Source organism: Aspergillus novofumigatus, assembly GCF_002847465.1.
Source record: "Aspergillus novofumigatus IBT 16806 chromosome Unknown P174scaffold_3, whole genome shotgun sequence".
Classification (NCBI taxonomy): domain Eukaryota; kingdom Fungi; phylum Ascomycota; class Eurotiomycetes; order Eurotiales; family Aspergillaceae; genus Aspergillus; species Aspergillus novofumigatus.
The window spans coordinates 925,655-947,158 of NW_020194276.1; the positions used below are offsets into that span (position 1 = coordinate 925,655).

General features: G+C 49.3%; 8 protein-coding genes across 8 annotated transcripts; 4 read left to right on the forward strand and 4 right to left on the reverse strand.

Annotated features, from left to right (window-relative positions):
* Positions 1–2,050: 2,050 nt before the first annotated feature.
* On the reverse strand, positions 2,051–3,939 carry fmqE (MFS-type transporter fmqE; the record flags this gene model as incomplete). The annotated part of the gene is made up of 5 exons (XM_024823995.1): positions 2,051–2,463; positions 2,530–3,021; positions 3,083–3,273; positions 3,339–3,715; positions 3,786–3,939. The coding sequence occupies 5 exons, from the start codon at positions 3,937–3,939 to the stop codon at positions 2,097–2,099; spliced, it is 1,581 nt and encodes a 526-aa protein (XP_024683712.1). The 3' UTR covers positions 2,051–2,096.
* Positions 3,940–4,856: 917 nt separating this feature from the next.
* P174DRAFT_458703 (putative rhamnosidase) lies at positions 4,857–7,547 on the forward strand (the record flags this gene model as incomplete). The annotated part of the gene is made up of 1 exon (XM_024829698.1): positions 4,857–7,547. The coding sequence occupies one exon, from the start codon at positions 4,857–4,859 to the stop codon at positions 7,545–7,547; it is 2,691 nt and encodes an 896-aa protein (XP_024683713.1).
* Positions 7,548–8,341: 794 nt separating this feature from the next.
* Positions 8,342–11,674, reverse strand: P174DRAFT_502552 (C2H2 finger domain transcription factor; the record flags this gene model as incomplete). Its single annotated transcript, XM_024831097.1, has 7 exons — positions 11,414–11,674; positions 11,292–11,346; positions 10,531–11,106; positions 9,982–10,510; positions 9,601–9,864; positions 8,772–9,548; positions 8,342–8,458 (listed from the first exon to the last, which is right to left on the reverse strand). Exons 1-7 carry the CDS (start codon positions 11,547–11,549, stop codon positions 8,342–8,344), a joined length of 2,454 nt encoding a protein of 817 aa, XP_024683714.1. The 5' UTR covers positions 11,550–11,674.
* Positions 11,675–12,097: 423 nt separating this feature from the next.
* Positions 12,098–14,942, forward strand: P174DRAFT_386368 (glycosyl hydrolase family protein; the record flags this gene model as incomplete). Its single annotated transcript, XM_024823296.1, has 3 exons — positions 12,098–12,364; positions 12,447–12,901; positions 12,991–14,942. The coding sequence occupies 3 exons, from the start codon at positions 12,098–12,100 to the stop codon at positions 14,921–14,923; spliced, it is 2,655 nt and encodes an 884-aa protein (XP_024683715.1). The 3' UTR covers positions 14,924–14,942.
* Positions 14,943–15,409: 467 nt separating this feature from the next.
* P174DRAFT_510965 (uncharacterized protein) lies at positions 15,410–15,838 on the reverse strand. The gene is made up of 2 exons (XM_024831735.1): positions 15,561–15,838; positions 15,410–15,508 (listed from the first exon to the last, which is right to left on the reverse strand). The coding sequence occupies exons 1-2, from the start codon at positions 15,781–15,783 to the stop codon at positions 15,447–15,449; spliced, it is 285 nt and encodes a 94-aa protein (XP_024683716.1). The 5' UTR covers positions 15,784–15,838; the 3' UTR covers positions 15,410–15,446.
* A 994-nt stretch (positions 15,839–16,832) lies between these two features.
* On the reverse strand, positions 16,833–17,665 carry P174DRAFT_480516 (uncharacterized protein; the record flags this gene model as incomplete). The annotated part of the gene is made up of 2 exons (XM_024830715.1): positions 16,833–17,360; positions 17,518–17,665. The coding sequence occupies 2 exons, from the start codon at positions 17,663–17,665 to the stop codon at positions 17,131–17,133; spliced, it is 378 nt and encodes a 125-aa protein (XP_024683717.1). The 3' UTR covers positions 16,833–17,130.
* Positions 17,666–18,545: 880 nt separating this feature from the next.
* P174DRAFT_419085 (DUF899 domain-containing protein) lies at positions 18,546–19,265 on the forward strand (the record flags this gene model as incomplete). Its single annotated transcript, XM_024824760.1, has 2 exons — positions 18,546–18,557; positions 18,615–19,265. 2 exons carry the CDS (start codon positions 18,546–18,548, stop codon positions 19,263–19,265), a joined length of 663 nt encoding a protein of 220 aa, XP_024683718.1.
* A 442-nt stretch (positions 19,266–19,707) lies between these two features.
* On the forward strand, positions 19,708–20,265 carry P174DRAFT_429542 (uncharacterized protein; the record flags this gene model as incomplete). Its single annotated transcript, XM_024825580.1, has 1 exon — positions 19,708–20,265. One exon carries the CDS (start codon positions 19,708–19,710, stop codon positions 20,263–20,265), a length of 558 nt encoding a protein of 185 aa, XP_024683719.1.
* Positions 20,266–21,504: the final 1,239 nt, after the last annotated feature.

Sequence of the window (21,504 nt, forward strand, 5' to 3'; positions counted from 1 at the left end):
TGGCGCCCACTGCATTGACCTCAGGCTGTGGATTCTGCAGCAAAAAAGGATAATCTCCTACAATGCTCTGGATATAAGGTGATCCTCTACTGTGGTTGTGAAGACCAAGCCGCTCATTGTCCCTGATTTCATCGGCGATGTCTTGACTGCTCCTGTCTCACGAGCATGTCCTGCAGACGCTCTCCAGAAGTGACAGCTACTTGAACAGTGGAGCTCATTCTTAACATAGCTATTAAGCACATAGGTGTGCTTCTTGTGGGATACCTAACAGCTTGCTGTCCGCGCTGTCATTGACCACCAACGCTTGGTTGAAACTGACAACTTAAAGCTAACGCCCAACATTGCACGCTTCATAGAATGATTTGGATATCGGAAGCCATTATTGCAAGCACTCTCTATTAAGCAAATAATCATATACATACCACTCAGATTGGTCCACCCGTGACTAGCAGAGCGCTCGCCACATAATTGCCAACAACTAGACTGTCGGCAGCCTACTATAGACGATATCAAATTTCAGAGAGCTGATGCGTTCTCAGTGAATTCAGACCCGTATGTTGTGAATAATAATTAATGATCTCTCTCTTTAGACTCAGGGGAGAAATCACTATAGCTTGTTGAACTCATTATGCACCTGCTGCTCCAAGCACCAACTTTATCTTCTTGAACTGCTCAAGAATAGCCCTTTAACAAACAGTACCGCACAATTTACTCAACAGTGCGGATTTTCTCATTTCTAAGTGCCCACTCAGCATACTGCTGCTGATTCCTGGTCCACACACTCAGTGCGCGCAACTTCCCTCAAAAGCCAACAGTGCAAGTCTTCGCATATTCACCGCTTAACGCATCTATACAGATTGTGATGGACGTGCCTAGGTGATTCTAATGACAATAGGTTGAGGATAAGACATGAATGGGTCTTGCAAGTACTTACATAGTAGGAATAAGCCCTGGAATGGCTCTGATATTAAGCTCGACCAAGTCGAGTTCCCGTGGGCACAATCAACCGAATTGACCTGAGCCTCAAAACTGCTGTTCAGCTGTTCATTCTTCTGTAAATGTGTGATACTCCATTGCTCTGTTCAGCGGACATTTGTCGTTAATGCCTTGTGATCTTCCGCTCCTTTAGGTTATAAAGCACCTCAAAAGAAAACCACAAAAATAAAGGGCTCCACTTGAGTAGAGTCGGTTACATTCATACTGCACTTAAGAGCGGATGGTTTATACCTTGGAAGAGATATTTAAGGTTGGTACGCCTGTTCTCAAAGTGGCAGGCCGTTGATCCAAATTTTCTGATTGGATTAGCAGAAGTCTGTCCGCCTTTGACATTTACTATTCCTTCTATGGGGTTCTTGGAACAAAGGAAGAGAGTCAATCGAAGGAAGAAATGAGGCGCATATGGTCCACAGCCTTCGCTAGCAATTTCTATGGCCAATCGAAAATGAATGAAGGTCTGATTCTTCTAAATAAATGACTATTCAGCTCCTATTTATCCCTTCCATTAGAGGCCGGTATTTGGCTGATCAAATGACGAATATTTGCCAAAATATTATCGCTAAGAAGCGGCACGGAGAAATCAAATCACTTCCCAATTGGGCAAGCGGTCATATAATTCAATAACTGCTATACTATCTGCCATACTATTACTATACCTTTAGAAAATTAATATTTTTATATGAAATATATGGTAATTATAGTCATTTTAATCTATATCTAAAATATCGATTCAATATCCATAGAGCTGAATAGGTGGTGGTTAAAAAATCATTTTTAAACATGGTGGTTGGCAAAGCTTAGATGCATATAGGGACCTGATGTTGGGGACTTGCACCAAAGCCAAAAGCACTGATTGTAAGGGACTCCTATTATAATGAAAGAAGATGACCTGACAAGTTATAGTAAAGAATAGGTGTTCTTAACAGATATCCTTTTTGTATTGCTATTTATTGGCGATCCACAAGCCGATCGACTCTCTCGGAAGTGGAAAGTCAACGCTCGTAAGTTGGCCAATGAACAAGGAGAAAAATATGGTTTCTACGCCATATTCAGTCAGGGTGTGCTGGTAGACAGATCATGACCATATATAACGTAGCCCATCAATGTCCGCTCTCTGCATTGACTGCCGCTTTGGAAGACTTGAAGTGTCGTGGTGCGGTTCCCATCTCATATGCCCTATCAATGTCTTCAACACTGAGGCCTGCCGTCTCGGGAACGAGGAACCAAGAGATAACAGTGACGACCACCGTCAAACCGGCATACACAAAGCCAGTCTTCGCGCCCAGATTGCCAGAATCGACGTTATACATGTAAGGGGTGATAAAATTGAACAGCCAACCGCCGATGGCGCCAACAATGAAGGCAACAGACTGCGAGTATTGGCGAAGTCGGTGGGACGAGATCTCAGGGCAGATGGTCCAGGCTACACCAACCGTGGCATATACACCGTACGAGATGAGTACGTTCCTGTGGGGAGAAAGACGACATTTAGACAAATTCTCCTTAATAGTTTAAGAAAGGCGGAAGACCTACATGATTACCGCGATTGCCAACTGGCTCGCCTTCTTGGTGCTGAATCCCAAGGCACCGATAGTAACCATGCAGAGAAAGTTGCCGATTAAGCCGCAGAGCCACAGTCTCCGACGACCGATCCTTTCGTTGGAGAGCCAGCCGAGCATCACAAAGAGACAGCCGAGGAAAAAGCCACCGATACCGATGTCGAAAACGCTGGTAACGTTGAGGCCAACAGTGATGAGAAAATAGATATTCTGCGTAAGGAACGGCACGCCAATGGCGCTTGTGCTAAACATGATGAACCCAATGGTTATGGTCCGCTTGAGATTGAAGCCCTTGAAGAGCTCGGACCAAGACGCTGATTCGGACTGCTGCTTCCTCTCCTCGTCGAGCGCATGGACGATTGCCCGGTAGCGTAGGTGGAGGTATTGGTCAGCACTGCCGTGTAAGCGCCTGAGTGCGCTTTGGGCCTTATCATGCTTTCCGTGTGCCACGTAGAAGACGGGGGACCTAGGGAGTGGGTTCTTAGTTGCGGCTCATCCAAACATGATGAGGCAGGAGGGGAACGCACTCGGGCACGAGGAAAGCAGCAATCAAGACTAAGCCGGCAAAGGCCCATTGGATGCCAAAAACAATCTTCCAAGCAAGAGGTCTCATGTCGAGAATGAAGGCGCGCACGATTCCCAAACTCACACCCTGCATGGCCACGCCGAAGAAGACGATGGCCTGCAGGAGAGCACCACGGAGTTTGATGGGGGCAATCTGACAGCAGAACGATTGTTAGCATTCCTCCAGAATAGAAGTCTCCAGAAGGATAAATGTCGTACATCGGCGGCGTACGTGGTTCCAATCGCCATCAATCCTCCCACAACGGCTCCGTTCATCGTCTTGCCGACCAATAACATGCCCCTGGTAGAGGAGAAGACGAGAATGAAGGTGCCCACGATAGAAAGGATGGCGAGTGACACGGCTGTCCAGCGACGACCGATGCGCTCGGCGAGGAAACCGGCTATCAGAGAGCCCACGGCCTGGCCGAGGTTGGTCATGGATGTCCAGAGCGATGTCCAGATGGATGGCAGATACATAGACCCTGTGGCCTGATTCATGGCGCCAAAGGACATGATAAATGCCGGCATGGCAATACTGGAACCATTGGAGACAGTATCATAGCCATAGTTACTCGCACAAATGAAGGGGAGGATAGCTAGGTGTTTGACTCGGTAAGCAGCTGCAGTGCAGTAGGACAGACAGCAGTCAATGCTGAAGGGCCTCACCAAAGAGCAACAGGCGTCTATGCGCCTTGACGGCCTGCCAGGTCGTCATCTCCTTCTCTGCGTGCAGGAATTCCCCAATCGCCTCCGAGCTGACCTTGGCATCGTGGTGACTGGATTCGACATGTTCGATGGCTTCGACCTTGTCCTCGGGCATGCTGGCCATGCTTCTGCAGAAAATACAAGCGACCACAGAGTTAATTGCAAAATCTGTCGCGATAGGGTAGACCGATCACATATCACGAAACCGGCAGTGTCATCATGGCATGATATATCCCTGTCAACCTGATGCAACCCCCAGATTTTCCCATGCCAATCCCCGCATGTCGAGCCTGGGCAGAAAATGTTGATCTGTGGCGCCGTGGACGGTTCCGGGGAAGTGGACGGCAAACTCTGCTTGTCTGGCGGAGGTCCACTGGGAGGAGAACTGCGTACCGGACTTGGAGGGACGCGGGGAGATATCGGTACATCTTTGAACCGACATATAATATACAAGGACACGATCTTTATTGGATCATCGAAGAAATCAGACATAATAGCCGTCAGCGAGTGGCCTTGCCACTGGAGCTCGCGCGTCAACGGCTTTCCACAACATGAGAAAGAGAAACAAGACGAACAGGTTGCCAGGCAGTCTGATTATAAGGTAATAACAGACCAGGGCTATACTGCTCGCCGCTTTAATTACCTCCCATTGTAGGAGAAATGATGTCCCTAGAGAATACCGAACCCTATGTAGCAAGCTCGTCTCTCGTATGTTATGGCCCGCCGTACGCAGCAGGCTCTATATGAAATTTTAAGTCTCAACGGCGAGAGTTCATGGGTCAACATCGACTCATGAATGTCTTCGAGGTGCGCATCTCCGTTCTATCAGTCTCGGCAGCTGGTGGAGCTCGGCAAAGGCCTCGGAATTGCCGATATAAGTGGACGGTGGACCTAAGTGGACGCGGATGTGGATATTCCGACGACTTCGGAATGACGTGCAAGACGGGGAAATGAAATGGTTCTGATAATCCAATACAGACAATTGTGAAAGGTACCTGCATCCCCGTGTCAAATACTGAGTTACCTGCAAAAATGGTGCGCATTACACGGGTATGGACCGAGCACCACGAGCCAGACACCATCGGTATTGGAGAAGCCCGGCCACGCATTTCCTGGAGCTTCGCCGGCGACGAGGAAACTTGGGAACAGACCTACTATGAGGTTGAGATCAAACACGACGATGGAAAACTATTGTCAGTCACTATCGAATCATCTCAATCTCGACTCGTGCAGTGGCCGTTCCGACCGTTATCGTCGCGAGAGCGGGTCGAAGTCCGAGTGCGAGTTGGCGGCACTGCCAACTCATGCAGTGACTGGTCATCGCCGCTGGTGATTGAGGCGGGCTTGTTGCACTCAGATGACTGGAGCGGATGTCAGTTGATTGAGCCGAGTCAGTCCACCGAGACTGTGCCGGGGAAGCATCGGCCGGTCGTTTTTCGGCGTCTGCTGGTGCTGCCCGAGGGCGCTGCCGTCAAGCGCGCACGTCTGTATATCACGGCGCATGGCATCTACGAGGTACACATCAATGGGTCTCGGATAGGGGACCAGCTTCTTGCGCCAGGATGGACCTCGTACCAGGAACGCTTGACCTACCAGACGTATGAGATTGAACCCCAGTTGCTCGATGGGCAGCAGAACCAGATTGACGTGGATGTGGCTGAGGGATGGTTCTGCGGATCCCTAGCCTTTCTTCGCAGGCACAACCTCTACGGTTCCCGGATGGGGCTGATTGCTCTCATGCTGGTGGAATTGGATGATGGTGCGATTATACGGACGGGGACGGATGCGGAGTGGGTGTGGGCTCACGGGCCGATGGTTGAAGCTGGCCTGCTCGACGGCGTAACGTATGATGCTCGTGAAGGACACTCGGCGCGCACAGTATGGAGGTCGGTTCAAACAGGCTCCGACTACTGCACCACACGCCTCACTGCGCCCGACGGTCCACCAATACGGCAGACACAGGAGCTGGCGGTGCGCGAGATCATCACGTCCCCATCTGGGAAAACAATTCTGGATTTCGGCCAGAATTTCGTCGGCTGGGTAAGGCTGAGATCGGTATCCGGACCTACGGGGACAACCATACGTTTCCGGCATGCCGAAGTACTGGAGGACGGCGAGATTGGAGTTCGTCCCCTGCGATCTGCCAAATGCATCGATACGCTGATTATCGACGGCGCAGGGCCAATCTCCTGGGAACCCAAGTTCACGTTTCATGGGTTCCGATATGTGGAGGTGGACGGATGGCCCGCAGAGTGTCCTCTTACAGTCGGGGATATTGTCGGGGTGGTGATCCATTCAGACATGCGACGCACCGGACGTTTCCGCTGCTCGAATCCCCTGCTCAACCGGCTACATGAAAACATTGTGTGGAGCATGCGAGGCAATTTTGTTGGAATCCCAACGGACTGTCCCCAGCGCGACGAGCGACTTGGCTGGACTGGTGATATCAACATGTTTGCCGACACCGCTTCCTTCCTGTTCGACGTCAGCGGCATGCTATCATCATGGATGAAGGATATGATGGTGGAGCAAAATGCCGCGAATGGCGTCGTACCGCTGGTCATCCCGTATATTCTGGGAGATTTTGGCCCTGGAAAATCTGCCGAGGCAGTCTGGGGTGACGTGGCCGCCATGCTGCCGTGGGCTTTATATGTGGCATCGGGAGATATCGAGCTGCTGCAACGGCACTACCAAAGCATGAAGGATTGGCTAAATGCTATCCCTCGCTCGGCTTCCGGTCTGTGGAAGCAGGCTGGTCACAAACTGGCCGACTGGCTAGACCCCAGTGCCCCTACCGACGACCCCTCCAACGCCATGACAGATATGTACCTCGTATGCGATGCCTTCCTGGTACATGTTACGACGCTGATGGCGCGCGTCGCAGCCACATTGGACGCCCCTTCGGAAGAGCAAGCATTCTACAAGAAGGAGATTGCCGACCTACGCGATGCATTCGTCCACGAATATATCACTCCTTCCGGCCGCCTTGCATGCGATACGCAGACGGCTTACGCACTCGCCATCCAGTTCAACCTCTTCTCCACACCCGAGCAGCAGACCCACGCAGCCGAGCGCCTCTCCTTACTCATCCGGCAGCGAAGTCGCTTCAAGATCTCCACCGGCTTCGCGGGAACACCGTACCTTGGCCACGGGCTAACCAAGGTCGGCAAGTCCAACGTCTTCTACCGCATGCTGCTGCACCGTGAATGCCCCAGCTGGCTCTATCCGGTTACCATGGGCGCTACGACCGTCTGGGAACGCTGGGACAGCATGCTGCCCGACGGCAGCATCAACCCGGGCGACATGACTAGTTTCAACCACTACGCCTTGGGCGCTGTGGCCAGCTGGATGCATCGGACTATCGCGGGCCTTGAACCCGTGGAGCCGGGGTGGCGGGTTTTTAGGGTTGAGCCTGTCCCGGGAGGGAACCTACAATGGGCGGAGGCGGAGTACCGGAGCGTGTACGGAGACTGCCGTGTTAGATGGGAGATTAAGAGAGAGGGCAAGCAACAACGATTATGGTTGGAGGTGGTCGTACCGCCTAATACAAAGTGTCAGGTTTGTCTACCAGGCTCATCGGACTTGATTATTGTTGGTTCCGGGCAGAGAACATGGGAAGTCGACTATCATCCCCAGGAATGGCCCGTAAGAGCATTGCAGCCCCCCTTCAGACCTCCGGACGACATACTGCCAGAGAATGAAGTTGTGCCGCATGAATGGTAATTGGTGCGTGTCTCATCTCTGTGATGATTCACATCTGTTCATTCATTTTGAGATACTCAAGTTATATGACGTATAATCTGCGCTTCCTCGAGTACTATACTGTCCTAATACCCCATTCACTGGTACATTGTGAGGATCTGTGGGATAATGGGGCTATTTCATCATAGAAACAAGCCAAGAAGCTAATCAAAGGATGAGTCGCCCCCAAGTATTTGGTGCCCTTGACGAGGTAGGGATAATTGTAAACAGCGGTAATCGTACGACTGACTTGTGGTACTCGTGGTCAACTGAATGTGCCATTCCTATCCCCTGTACCAGTATCTTGGGGGGCACTTCCTTCACTGCGACTGTCGAGAAGTTCCGCTAAGATGGTGTGACTATGATTACCAGTACCCTAAAACTAGCATCCTCACTGGTACGTACTGTGACCATGACCCTCCCTGAAGAATAAGGTGCTATAGAGTAATCTATTAATGCACCAAAAGACGGGTTATGTTTTCACTGGCGCACCTGGCAGTAGACAGTTTAAGTGCTACCAGGCAGATTAATAAGACTTATACCTACAATGACGCAATGCTGAACTAGGTGAAGGGCGCAGTGATGACTTGTCTGGGTGATATTTATCCTGCCAAGTGCTGCGTTGGTGAGGATGAGCCTAGATAAGTTCCTTAGTTGGTTTGCAATGCTTCCTAAGAGGCAGGGGGTAGGAGACTCGTGTGATCCGAAATCAAGGGTAGCTGGCGAATCTGGGCGATATGTTAGCTTTCCAATGTCGAATTGAATGCCGATAATTTCTAACCTGTGGTAGTAGCGCGAAGAAACTTATACATGTACGGTTTTGAGCTGGAATATAAACTTGGATTGGCCGCTGAAAGAAGTTCTCCCCCACTGTTGCATAGATCAATGCGTCTCTAGAAAACATTGTATAGTTGCGGTATCCAGGGCGTGCGACCCATGCGACCATTTCCACGCATATATATAAATAGTCGTCCCAAAGCAGTCCACACGGAAGGGAGAACATTCATGTATTAGCTGCTGAACTTTCTCAATATTTGAGCAAAATTGGTGCATATACCCCAGCTGTTTAGTCGTTCAAGCGCTTGGCTCGCTTGTTGCAACTGTCGACCCATCCTGTTAGCTAAAACCTGCTCGACGACCCATCCATTTGATCAGGTACCATTCAGGGATCAAAGGACAAAGGGAACAAAGAAATCAATAACTTACCCAGTCACCTGAATGGGCTTCTCCACCTAATCGATCGTACATCCAACATATTAATCCACCTGTCAGCAATGCAACTGAAACCTCAAAGCCGCATGTAGCTGCCATTTCATCTTCAATGGTTCGGCGAGCCAGTTCAAGCATTTCGTGGACGCGTTCGATCGTACGTCTGGAACCAGAGCTCTGACACCATCTTCTCAACGCGTCTTCAGCAAGCTGGATGTCCTCGTTTAACCCCGAACGTCCGGCATATAGATGGAGATCGGAAATGTTTATGTCCAAGTATATGTTCGCGAGATGGTGCAAAAGGAGACCTGCGGGTGGAGCTTGGGATCCGTTCCCCCTCACATTTGAGTGGTGGTAATTATCGAGCCAAGCCTTGAGGCCATTGCGCAGCCATCGTTGACGGTCGGCGAGTCCTTCAGCTGGCCCGATGCTCTCTGGGGCTCTGATGAAGGCTGAATGAAGAACAATATTCATATTTTGTCTCCATTCAAAAATGTGTCCGAACAGAGCGTACATGAGGATAATTTTACTGTAGGAGTCGATAGGCGCGTAAGGAGGATCGCGTTTGAGCTCCGGATAAAGAAGACAGGTATCCAACGGAACCATGAAATACATTGCAGAGGGTATTTCGGCGGGGCCAAGGAGTACTTTCCACGCTTCAGGAGACTTGGCTTCCCAGAATGCAGCTTCGCAAGGTAAAACCAGATTCACCGTTTCCCCTTTGGAAATGTATGGTTGATTGTGAAATAATGCCGGAAACTGAAGGTCAAACATCTATACTCCTCTTATTAGTCTTTTCAGTCAGACCAAGTTACGGACGACGCACATGTATGGCAAGCCCCAGACGCTTGCGTTGCTCCAGCTCAATCCAGGCCATCCAGGTGTCCAGGAGCTTCACTCGCATGGGTTTCGTAGCTCCTGTGTCCGTAACAAGGGGCTTTGGACGACAATCAAGCAACCTGCAACGACGACAAGCAGTAACAAGGATCCCACGAGCTCCTTCTGCAAACTCAAACGCACTCTTATGTCCGGACCAAGCACCGGAGACACAGAGAAATAGTAACGTCAGAATATTTTCCACGGAGCGTAGCTATGCGCAGTAACCCGTTAGCGAGGAAGGAATAGGACTAAGAAGTAAAGCAGTTGAGATAGCGAGGACGAGATTTGTCATGTCACTCGACCTGAAAATGGCCCAAGGGTGTCTTACAAATGATGGCATCAAAGCATGTAGCCTCATAAACATCGTAGTAGCCAAGTGCAGGTACACAGCAACGAATTTACCTCGGTTTGACCTAGAATGGCTGGAGCCCAGAAGCATCATCGCCAACAGCAGATATGGTGGCGCAGCGGCCATATTAAATGTCGGTTTGTGAAGAACAGGGAACCTAGGGTGGACGAATTCGAAGAAGAGTGAAAGGAAATACTCAAGCACCTCTGAAACAGGAAATTTCGATTCATCAGGAGGCAAGTGCCCATGCTCAATCAAAGCACTATCAGCTAAGGTGGCCAACAAACGAGCCCTCACGTCTGGTTTTACTCTCAGAAATTGCCAGTTGACGTTGTTGAAACGGTTCTGGAAATGTCTGACCTCGTCAGGCTCTACCCAGGATTCCTGACCGGGAATATCAGTTGGTGGTATCTCAGACGGTGCTGGTGCTCCTGGAACGGGATCCTCGTCGGGCCAATCATTTTGGTTGTCGTCAGCCGGATAATCGCGTGCCTGACCAGCACGATGTCTGGAGGCTGTTTCGCCCACGATGGAAACGATACCAGGGGGGACCGCTCAGAATGCCTGTTCGGATAATCTTGAGTTTGGACGCTGTCAAGATTCAAGTGATGATCTTTCTGAGGACTGGGATAGTCCACTAAACCGATGTCGAGGATCCAGGCTAAATCCGTATCTAGACAACCTTCTCCATACATTCCATAAGAGGCGTAGGGCCATGGTGGGTCAGAGTTCGGACTGCTTTGGGTAATCGACTTGCTTGATGAGCATGGGTTGGGGTCCAAAGATGCTCTGTAGTCTTGCCCTTGTTCACAGCTACCAATAAGACCTCGGCTGACCTCAACATCCCGGGTAGTGCCATGGATCGCGTTAAACGCTTCTGGATACCTTGAGTCGAAAGGATGCGAAGGCCGTGAGTCTGATGAGCGAAGGACCATATGCATATGGGATTCGTCTATGTCCTCAGCCCTAGGGTGGGTTTGCTGAAGCTGTTGATCAGCATTGTCAAAGTGCAGATTGCCCCCAGGGTCTGGCAAAGGCGCATCGGCGAGGTATTGGCGACCCGCATTCTTGGCATGAATTTTTGAATGACGTTTCAGGAGGTCACTTGAAGAAAGTCAGCGCCACCAGTCGTTCGTCCCTACACGCGTTACAAAATTCACAATACAAGGAAGGCGGGAAGAAAGCAGATTGATGCATTTTGTCGAGTCGCCGCTTTTGCCAACCACAAAGGCAACATACACATATATCGTTCGAGATGGGCAGAACACAGGAACTGGCGGGCCAACTACCTTCGAGTAAACCGTTTCTGGCAGACATGGCACACAAATTTGGCGGTCGTTTTGTCTAACACAATCGCATTTCAGTACAGAGGGACCCGGTCTAGGCTATGGAAGTGGACTTCTGCACGCACGATTCTCCGCATGTCGAGTCAAATTCTCAACTCGTGTGAACACCTTCCCACAAGTATGACAGATGAACGGACCAGAGGGTTGTTTCCTATGCGACCTTGACTGGCGCCTAGCTGCCTTTGGTGAAGCGACCTGCATGCTACTCTAAGCCTATTTCAGTCCCAACTGAGGCATGGAAGGAACCTCAAAGCAATGGAGCACATATAGGTGGAAGGTGGATCGTAAGAATTCAACAACACTGACAATGCCGCCGGATGTTGACTCTGGATGGGAGGTGGACGAAAACTGGCTGAGAGTCTCAGGGTGGACGGGAGAAGCGCGGGGACGGCGCTGTGGGCTCACGTGAGCCAATGCCAGTGATGTCACATGACTGTGGATCGGCGTCCACTGACCGGCATCTCCCCCGCTCCTCCACTATCCACACTAATCCACTATCCTCACCAAAACGGTCAATGATGGACGATCTTGACTATCTCCAATTTCTTCTGTCCTGTTCTGTAATGTGGACGGATAACCAACTTTCAGGAAAGAAGATGTAGAAGCACTGTACGGAGCTATGTACTTATACTACTATCGCGGATCTTAGATCTTCATCCGACGAGGTGTCTATATTATATTCACTCCGTCAGATCCTTACTGACCTATCAGCTTGGGAGTTGATAACAACTGGGTACAGCTGTCCAAACATGCAGGTAGAATCAGAGTCCTCAGTTCCAGAAATGGGCGACCTCAAGACTGCGAAGGCCGCGGTTGATGAAGTATCTGACTCCTCTCGAGCTGGTACACCAAGCTCCCAAGATGAGAGCACCAGAGAGGATGCTGCACGATCAGTGCAACCGAACTTTATCTCTCTGCTACCGCAATTGACCCTAGAGGAGAAGGTTGATTTGTTGTCGGGAACGGATTTTGTTCACTCTAGCGGAGTTTCGCGATTGAACATTCCTCCTTTAAAGGTATATGCATATATGCATCCTCAGCAATGGCCAGGCCTGCGTGTTCGATTGTACGGCTAACACAGCTTCCACAACTTTCTAGCTCGTCGACTCTGTTAACGGGGTCAAAGGCTCTGAACTTCACCACGGTGTCCCAACGACCATTTTTCCAAGCTCGACTTTATATGGTGCCACTTGGAACAGTACACTCATGGAGGAGCTAGGAAGGGCATTGGCGCACCAAGCGAAATTGAAATCTGCGCAAGTCATTCTTGGACCAACGATCAACATTCACCGCGATCCTCGAGGGGGAAGAAACTTTGAATGTTTCAGCGAAGACCCTCTTCTGTCCGGTCAGCTTGCGGCCGGCATCGTGCGCGGAATACAGTCACAAGGGGTCGCTGCTTGCCCGAAGCATTTTGCTTGCAACGAGAGTGAGTTCAAGAGGAGGGAGTACAGTGTGGCACAGTCTCACAACGGCCGCGCTGTTCGGGAGATATACTTAGCTGCTTTCCAGGAGATGTTGAGGAGAAGTGGGCCTCATGGCTTGATGGTAAGGTACGTATCAAGGCAGTCTTCCTCGGTGTTCGTATTGCTACTGCACTTCTTCAATGATTATTTGATGACGTTGCTGACGCCTGTCATAGCTACAATAAACTGAACGGCACACATACGACCGAGCATCCTTTCCTGAAGGAGATATTACGGGACGAGTGGGCATACAATGGATGTCTGGTATCTGACTGGTTTGCCACCAAATCTTGTGCAGCATCAATCAATGCTGGGCTTGACCTGGAAATGCCCGGTCCATCAGTCTTTCGTGGTTCGAAGCTTGCAGCGGCTGTAAGGGACGGTCTTGTTGACGAAAAAGCCGTCGATGAGTGTGTTTCTCGAGTTCTCGCTCTGGTCGAGAAGACACGAGAGTCTCACTCACAGGAACCTGAAAGGTCTGAAGTCAGCCCGGACACGAACGCACTAGCCCTGAAGATCGCATCAGAAGGTATTGTCCTTCTCAAAAATGAGCAGGGTGTCTTGCCTCTTGACATGCGTCGTGCTCCAAAGATTGCAGTTATTGGTGTTCCCGCCATTGAGCCCGTCGTGAGCGGCGGAGGCAGTGCCAGTGCACCTCCGCAGTACCTACAGAAGCCATTGGACTGTTTGAGAGACGCTCACCCCTTCCCTTCTTTGGTGAAATATACCCGAGGGGTCAATACAAACAGAATCGTCCCCGTAGTACCGCTAGATTGCACTACATCTAAGAATGGCAGCCCAGGTTTTGACGTCGCTTATTTCAACGAAGGTTCTAATATACCTGTGTACACGGAACACCAGAAGACTCCTATGGTCGCCATGGTTCGAAACTTGAAGCCTGGTCTGATAGAGCCGGGCTTCAGCTACGAGATTTCAACTACCATTACTCCCAAGACGACGGGCCCACACACATTAGCCGCTCGCGTTACGGGGAGTTTCTCTCTGTTTGTCGAGAGCAAAGCTGTTCTTTCGGTCTCGAAACAGCATGAAGTGACAATGGAAGATTTTCTCTTTGAGCCCGCTCGCCTGGAACACCGCATTTCTGTTTTCATGGAGGCTGGGAAGCCTTACTTGGTGCGGCTACTGAGCCAGGCTCGTATCCCTAGGAGAAATGACTATGAACCCACTCCTCACGGTGCAACGCTGTGCTATGAGGAATTCAGTGATGAGCGCGCTTTGATAGCCGAAGCCGTCCAGGCTGCTTCTTCAGCGGATGTGAGCATCGTATTTGCTGGTCGAAATCAACAATACGAATCTGAAGGGTTCGACCTTGATTCCATGAATATATCGGAACCCCAGGTAAGGCTCATCAGAGCCGTCACAGCAGTTTCCAAGAAGACAGTGTTAGTGCTCAACTGCGGCAATCCGATCGACGTATCGCCATTTGTGAATGAAGTCGACGCGATTCTCAATGCTCACTTCCCCGGCCAGGAGGGCGGACAGGCAATCGCTAATATTCTGACTGGCAAAACCAACCCGAGCGGCCGCTTGGCGACCACCTGGCCTAAGAAGCTCGATGAAGAGCACGTCCCCACTTACCACAACTTCCCAGCGCAACTTACGGAGCGTGGGTATGAAATCAAGTATGAAGAAGGCCTTCAAATAGGATACAGACATCCTCAATCCCAGCGCACTGCGCAATGGCAATTCGGCCACGGGTTATCTTACACTACCTTCGAATACTCGGGACTCACCGTCAGTGGCCAGGAGATAACTGAGGACGCACGCGCCTCTGACCTGAGAATCTCGGTCAGGGTCAAGAACACTGGTATCTACCCCGGCCATGAGGTTGTCCAGCTCTATATATCTCCTCCAGGCAGCACGAAGGTGTGGCGTCCTGCTCGCGAGCTTAAGGGGTACGCGAAAGTATGGATACTTCCTGGGGAGTCAGAAACAGTGACAATCTCCCTGAATAAGAAACATGCATTCAGCTACTGGGATGAGGATGCCAAACAATGGCGGCTAGAGCCTGGAATATATTGCCTTCTTGTAGGACCTTTTTCGACTCCCTTTGAGATTGAGCACAATTTGGTGTGGACTGGACGGTAGATTCAGCGGCTTTTTCTACCTCATGTATATATATATATCCATCGAAGACATTTCATATAACGAGTTGTTTTAGATCTTTGCCGTTTTTGGTCGGTAGACAAGGGAATCAAGCGTCATTGAGGCATGATTAAGGCCATTTGGCCTTGTACTTACTGCTTGAAGAGCGTTACGTCGATCTGATTTTAATCACAGGACTGCCATGCTCTATGATAATGGGGGCATTGCGCGCGTCCTCGGTTATCCGAAGATTTTAGAGGCCATCAATATTTCGCCGACGGAACAGCGGAGATATACAAGCTTTGAGAATATATTTGAAGTAGGAGGCAAGGGATTGTGGCATCAGAAATGCAGAGAAGAAGACTTGAGCTTAACCAATTATGGTCCGTGGGATATAGCAGAGTCGTACTCATTTTAAACAATGTTTTTAATGTCCCAGTCCCAAATCCAGAGCCAATTTTCCCTTACTTCTGATAGCAGCAACATTACAAAATGGCAAGTTATTTTAAGCGCGACATGAACCTTTTTACTCCTTAAACTCGACTTCCTTTCCACTCGTCATGCCTAGAGCAGCGTAACTAACAGGATCTGTGGTACTAGTCAATCATTATTCACTCCTGTCAATTCCTGGACAGCTTACCCAGCTGCTGTAATATAACTTGTTCCCCAGGCAAAAAATGAACATCCTGGGTACATTTAAGCTCAAGAGTGGAATCTTGAGATTTATGAATAATGACCCGTTCAACTTCTCCAGTCACATATTCCATTTCATCGGGTTCAATCATTTTGCCACCGATCTCAGCACGGATGTGGTTGCCCTCTTGTAGGGTTATAGGGTCACGGTCGAAATATGCCTTAGGCATGCTGGAGATTCGCAGTACGTTCAAAAGTGAGGATCTTCAATAAAATCGATATTCGTGAAACTGAATGGAAATTCTCTTGAGTTTCTCGCCGAAATATATACTATGGTCTCTACATAGCCGATATATACGAAGAATGAGGACCAGGCCGCGTTCGTCATCATGACATCTTCCATTCTAGATTGTTAATATTAGGAAGGACTATGTAAAGACGTAATGTAAAATCATCACCTAAAGTCACCTAAATCCATATACTCCGTAATTTATGGCCGTTCTTGTAGTAGCTATAGCCACCCTCTCGATAAGACAGAGTTTCTTCTCTGGAAATGCCTGATGATCGCGACCCTTAGGTTGTAGATTAAACTTTATGTAAATTAATCTGGCAAGTAGAGTGAGTGATTTAGTTCTTATTTATATACTATTGTAATTTCCGGGCTCTGGTTATGATCTATATGATAGTATATAACTAATAAGCCACACCCTGATAGAAAACATTATGCAGAAGAGAGGCTGGCTATCATAGTAAATTCTAGCACATATGACCATAGGGTTTGGAAAACAGGGCTCCCCGTCCGCTCAGCCGTACTTGAGCCACATATAGGGCACCGCCAATTCTCAATGCGCCCTGAGCTTCGATATTAGGGTGAGTGTGAATGACATGGGTAAGGTAGTCGCCGTCTGTTTGGGTGAAGTAGTAGTATGTAATAGTGATTCCTGTAGTAGTGCAATTAACTAGAGAAGAAAGAGCTGCTAAAACAATTCTGAAATTCCAGAAGTGGACTAGCGCCGCCACAGCACAATCTTGGTATCTTACCTTTTACCTAAATAGGCTTAGTAACCAGGCTGGTACCAATGCTTAGGAGATTAGACCAAAGGCGGTATAGGCTACCCGTAGCGGAAGGTCTGGACGTTCCCTTCAAAGAATAATGTGTCTTAACCTAAGCCTCTAGGGGTAGTTAAGACAAATCCAAGTGACTAGCTTACAGCAATTGATATCGATCAGCGAATCGGGTGAAAAGACCAAACATTCTCGACCAAAAATATTGACGAGTCGTACCCACTTTGAGCTGTCATCCCCCCGCCTCGCCAAGTATTCCTTTTACGGGGCATCCGCCCCCAGCTCTGACGGCCCGGAAGATATTTAGAAAAAGAGCCCGCTTAGCTCGAAAAAGCACAGGCTGCTGCGAAAGACCTTTCCAAGACTCTCTAGCTACCACGGAACTCGTAGCAACCAAACCGGTTCCCTTCAGGGTCACGGAAGTTCATAAACCACCCATGAGAACTCTCAGTTGTCTTGGCTAGACAGGTGCTACCACCGCGTTCGTGAATTTTCTTCTCCACCTGATATAATCAGCCTTGCCGATCTTCTGGAAAAGGTACTAATTCCTGGAGTATTTGGGCACCAGGACTGACCATGTCAAGGGAGTCGACCGAGTAGTACACGGTCATCCCACTGCCCATGACCTGCTCTGTTGGAGCGCAACCCTCCGGCATCTGGACGATGCCTCCCGATAATCCTAGACGGAAGACCCATTCAGCGATTTTTTTTTTTTTTTGATAAGCCAGTGCATCAAGGTTGGCTTACCCTTCGGTTCAGCGAAACTATAGTGCTGCACTTTGCTTGGGTCTTCAGCGGACTGAGCTGGTCTCCATTCCCAGGAGGGAAAAATGGCACCGTAAAATGCCTACCCAGACATCATCGTCAGCGGGGTCCAGTACCCTGCTACTACAGCAGACGAAAATCATCAGAGTCGCCGCAGGACCGCGAACCGACCTTTAGTTTTTCGGTATCCCGTGCAGGGATCTCCACCCAACATGGACAGCCTTCTGGGGGAGCCTTCCATGTCTGCTGGGCCTTAGGTGCGTCACTGGTTTCAGTAGACATCTTGGGCTGTTATGGCCTGAACAAGTTCAGCGCGTGCCAAAGGGTTCAGACATGGAGGTGAAGGAGCATAATAAATCTACTCCATCTTATACTGCCAACAGGAGGCATTGAACGATAAAAGCATGGTTCGTGTACGTCATCGGCAACATGATCATGGAAAGCAGGTGGCCTCGACTTCGGGTAGAGTTTAAGCCATATAGCTATCTACACCTTAGCGATGGGCTAGATTGGGCTTTTAATATCATGCACTGACAAACGATGTCACACGGTACTGCTTAATCTTCTCCAAAAGAGCCTCTCAACCGTGGCTTTACACATCTTTCATAGACAATAGTCAAGGATCGCAAATCAACAGTTCGTATTCCTAGAGACATTTCCGCCAGCAGTATGCCTCCGTAACCCACCAGAAGCTGAGACGTCACCCCGCATGAACCTCCTTAGATACAACCAAATTTCAATCTAGGGACCAGGATCGATGCAGCCACTTCGTATAAGTACCGCGAAATCCATGAATCTGGGGTCAAGGAGAGTACCACAGCAAATGAGCGGCAGAACTCTGAGATTTGAGTTCGGATACGAGGAACGGAATTCTTGACAACGCGTGACACCGCGTCTCTCACATACTTCACCAACTCTGCTCCATGACGCATGTTTCCGTTTTTTCTTCGCTTACACATGATATAACTCTTGCCTGTTGATTGGCCCTGGCGTATATTGCTAAGCTATAAATTGTCCTTTTTTGAAGAGTAGATCCCTTTTCTTTCTAGAACGCTTGTGTGACAGTATAGTATTCGTACCATATACAAAACTTGTATGATCGTCGGGTCTGCTACTGCCCTCATAGAATGGTCACTCTTTCTTCCTGCCACAATTTACAGCAATGGACAGCCAGGTAGGTTTCTCTCACAAATATTTAGTGGGTTTCCCTCATTTCCCTCACCACTGCTAGAAAAATATAGTGAGCCCCGAAGAGTACCAGGCTGCTCGATCTCGTCTTCTCCAGCAGGAGAAAGCGGCAACACGACTGCTGCAGGAGCTCGCCGTGTCGCGCCGTCAGTTGCCCATGGTGCGCATCCACGACCCAGCTCGGTTCCAATTCGATACACCAGACGGAGTGAAGAGCCTGTTGGATCTATTTGATGGGCGCAAACAGCTAATCCTCTACCATTTTATGCTGGGACCCGATGAGACTCAGGGCTGCGTGGGTTGCTCATTCTGCATGGACCATATCCCCGACCTGCGCCACCTGTGGAGCAGGGATACTTCTTTCGTCGCCGTGGCTACCGCGCCCTTGTCTGAAATTACCGCCTACAGGGATCGGATGGGCTGGAGGTTTCCTTTTTATAGTTCCGCGAAAACGCACAAAACGTGGGCCGAAGTCGAGGCACAGGGAGAAATTATCACCTGGAAGCCGGGGAACGGTTATTTCGGACTATGCTCGTTCTTCCGGGAAGGTGACGAGGTATTTCACACCTATGATACCTCGTCTCGTGGCTTGGAGATTATCCTGTCCACGTATCACCTGCTGGATATGACCGTGATGGGTCGGCAGGAGGCGGGCAATGGAATGAACAACTTCCGCCGTCACGATGAATACTAGATTGGCAGGGAATAGAAGCAACAACTCGTCAATTTGTCCCTTAGGGTCATCACTTTTTTTATGCCCTCTCCTGCTTCCTGCTTATTGCCCCAACCCGATAGCACATATAGCCCCGAATATTAGTATGTCACTTGATCGTATGAAAAGACACACCCTTACAGAAAAGCAGTTTAAAGAAACCTTTTCATGACTAACCAACTCTAATATCCAGATACTAGTTACCAGTCGGCCCTACCCCGAGCTACTTTAAAATACTTTAAAAGGGTCGCAAACAAGAACCTGGCTGCCTGTCTCAAAAAAGAGAGGGATATTGTACGCTATATCGAGGAAAAAGTGGTTTACCTTGCCCAGGGGCATTCCTACACAGACAAAATTAAAAAGCAAGTCAGCAACCTCCTTAGAGAGAAAGCAGGAGGCACTTTGCTGTAGGTCGACTTAGCGTATGAGAAGTAAGACGATCCCCGTCTTAAAGAACATACCCAAAGGACCCGATTCGCTCTCCAAGGAAGTTCTCAACAAGGACTTTGAACAGGAAGTGGTTAGGGGAGACGTGATCCGCATTCTGGGATTTGTTACCGCGTCTCTGCGGCCACTGAGCGTGCTGGAGATTTCTGAGGCTTGCCACCTTCACCTTGATGAAGACGTTGTGAGAACTGGGGGTCAGTTTACACGTGAGGAAATTGCATCCTACCGTCTAATGGTCATCATCCAGGAGAAGGTGCTAATATTACATCAGTCCGTGAGCGACTACTTGGAAAGTGCGGGCTATCTTGACGAGCTAAAGGCACATACCGAGCTCGCCTACTGCTGTGTTGATCCGCTCATCGAGGAGTCCCATTACAGTGAACTCTCGGCCATCCACTTTTCACTTGGTGTGGCTCAAAATGGGCCCAATCATGCGCGCGTGGCAGAGTCGAAATTTGCAGTCCAGGATTCGCAAGTGGAGTTCTTTGGCATCCACCCTCCCTGTCGAGAGCAGTATCCATGCAAAGCTGGATGAGGTCAAGGCTGATGTTCATGAGATGATTCACAAATACTTCACACGTCCGCTGAAGACCCTTAATACTGAACTGGGTGATTTGGATCCTGACTATATAATGATCTGAATCATTCAATATCCCCTACTATATAACGATTTATATTGTTTGATATCCTTGCTATATAGTGATTTGAATCATCTGATATCCCTACTATATACTAATTCGAATCGTTCAAAACGCCTAAGGGAAGGTAGTTGGGTGCTTACTGCTAGCAGAAAACCATGAATTACTGACGTACGGAAATATCTACAGATGTATTTTCGGTTTTGTCCCAATGCCAGGGAGTGTAAGTACACCAGGAAGTGCTGGTGCACCAAGAAGTACAGGTGTGCTAAGAAGTACAGGTGCACCAGTGAGTGTTAAGTTCAGATTCTATGTCCCTGAACTGTTTAGAACATAGTGATTCCAGGTTTTCCGTAGTCTAGTATTAATGGCGCCTCAAGGGTAGAGAAGCTTTCCTCGTGAGCTACCCACCTGAAGTCCTGAACTATGTTAGCTCAACTATAGTTCGCCCAAACATGAAAGGAACCAATCCAGCCGAGGTTCGCCTTGCTTCATCAAGCTGCTGATGCCGATCACCCTCCCCGCCGACACTCCATCGGTGACCTGTCAATCTAGCCATGTCACCGAGGATCTGCAGAGGGTTACCCCGTATCCTGGGAGCTGAATGCTTGACATGGAACAACAAAGATCTACCTAAGGCAACCATTGATTGCACTCAGATGTACCTCTTGCCAAGGACAAGGTTCGCACTTCCAAGTTCTGAATGCAGATAGGTATCCACACAAGAAGAGGCCAAGTCGCGAACACCTGCTCCATGCGCTAGGATAATACGAGGTGGAACGTGCAGAGCCGCCGATCCTGACTGAGAAACCTGCGGAATCCATGAAAGTAGCTCAGCTTGCACTCGTCCTGGCGATTGGTGCCGATCGGCCATGGGCAGAGCCAACTACAAGGCAAAAGTGGCTAGCCAACTGCCAGCTGTGAGGCGATAGATATCGCCACATCACGTTGACAGCAGGAATATCAAAGTTGTCTGTGTCGCTCTGATACTGTACACTAAGTGGAATGAAGAATGGTATGTACTATTTCCAGCATCACATCACATACTCATTAAGAGCTCAATAGATGCATCATCTGTCAAGCAGGCATGATGCAATTGCCCATGGTGACAGCAGATACCTCCAGCGAGGCAAGGT

What these genes read in the sequence shown, in the direction of transcription:
- P174DRAFT_510965 (XM_024831735.1), bottom strand. Translation starts at nt 15,783, where the DNA reads ATGCCTAAGGCATATTTCGACCGTGACCCTATAACCCTACAAGAGGGC. An exon ending in AGTTATATTACAGCAGCTGG is followed by an intron (nt 15,509 to 15,560) that starts GTAAGCTGTCCA and finishes CTAGTACCACAG; the next exon opens with ATCCTGTTAGTTACGCTGCT.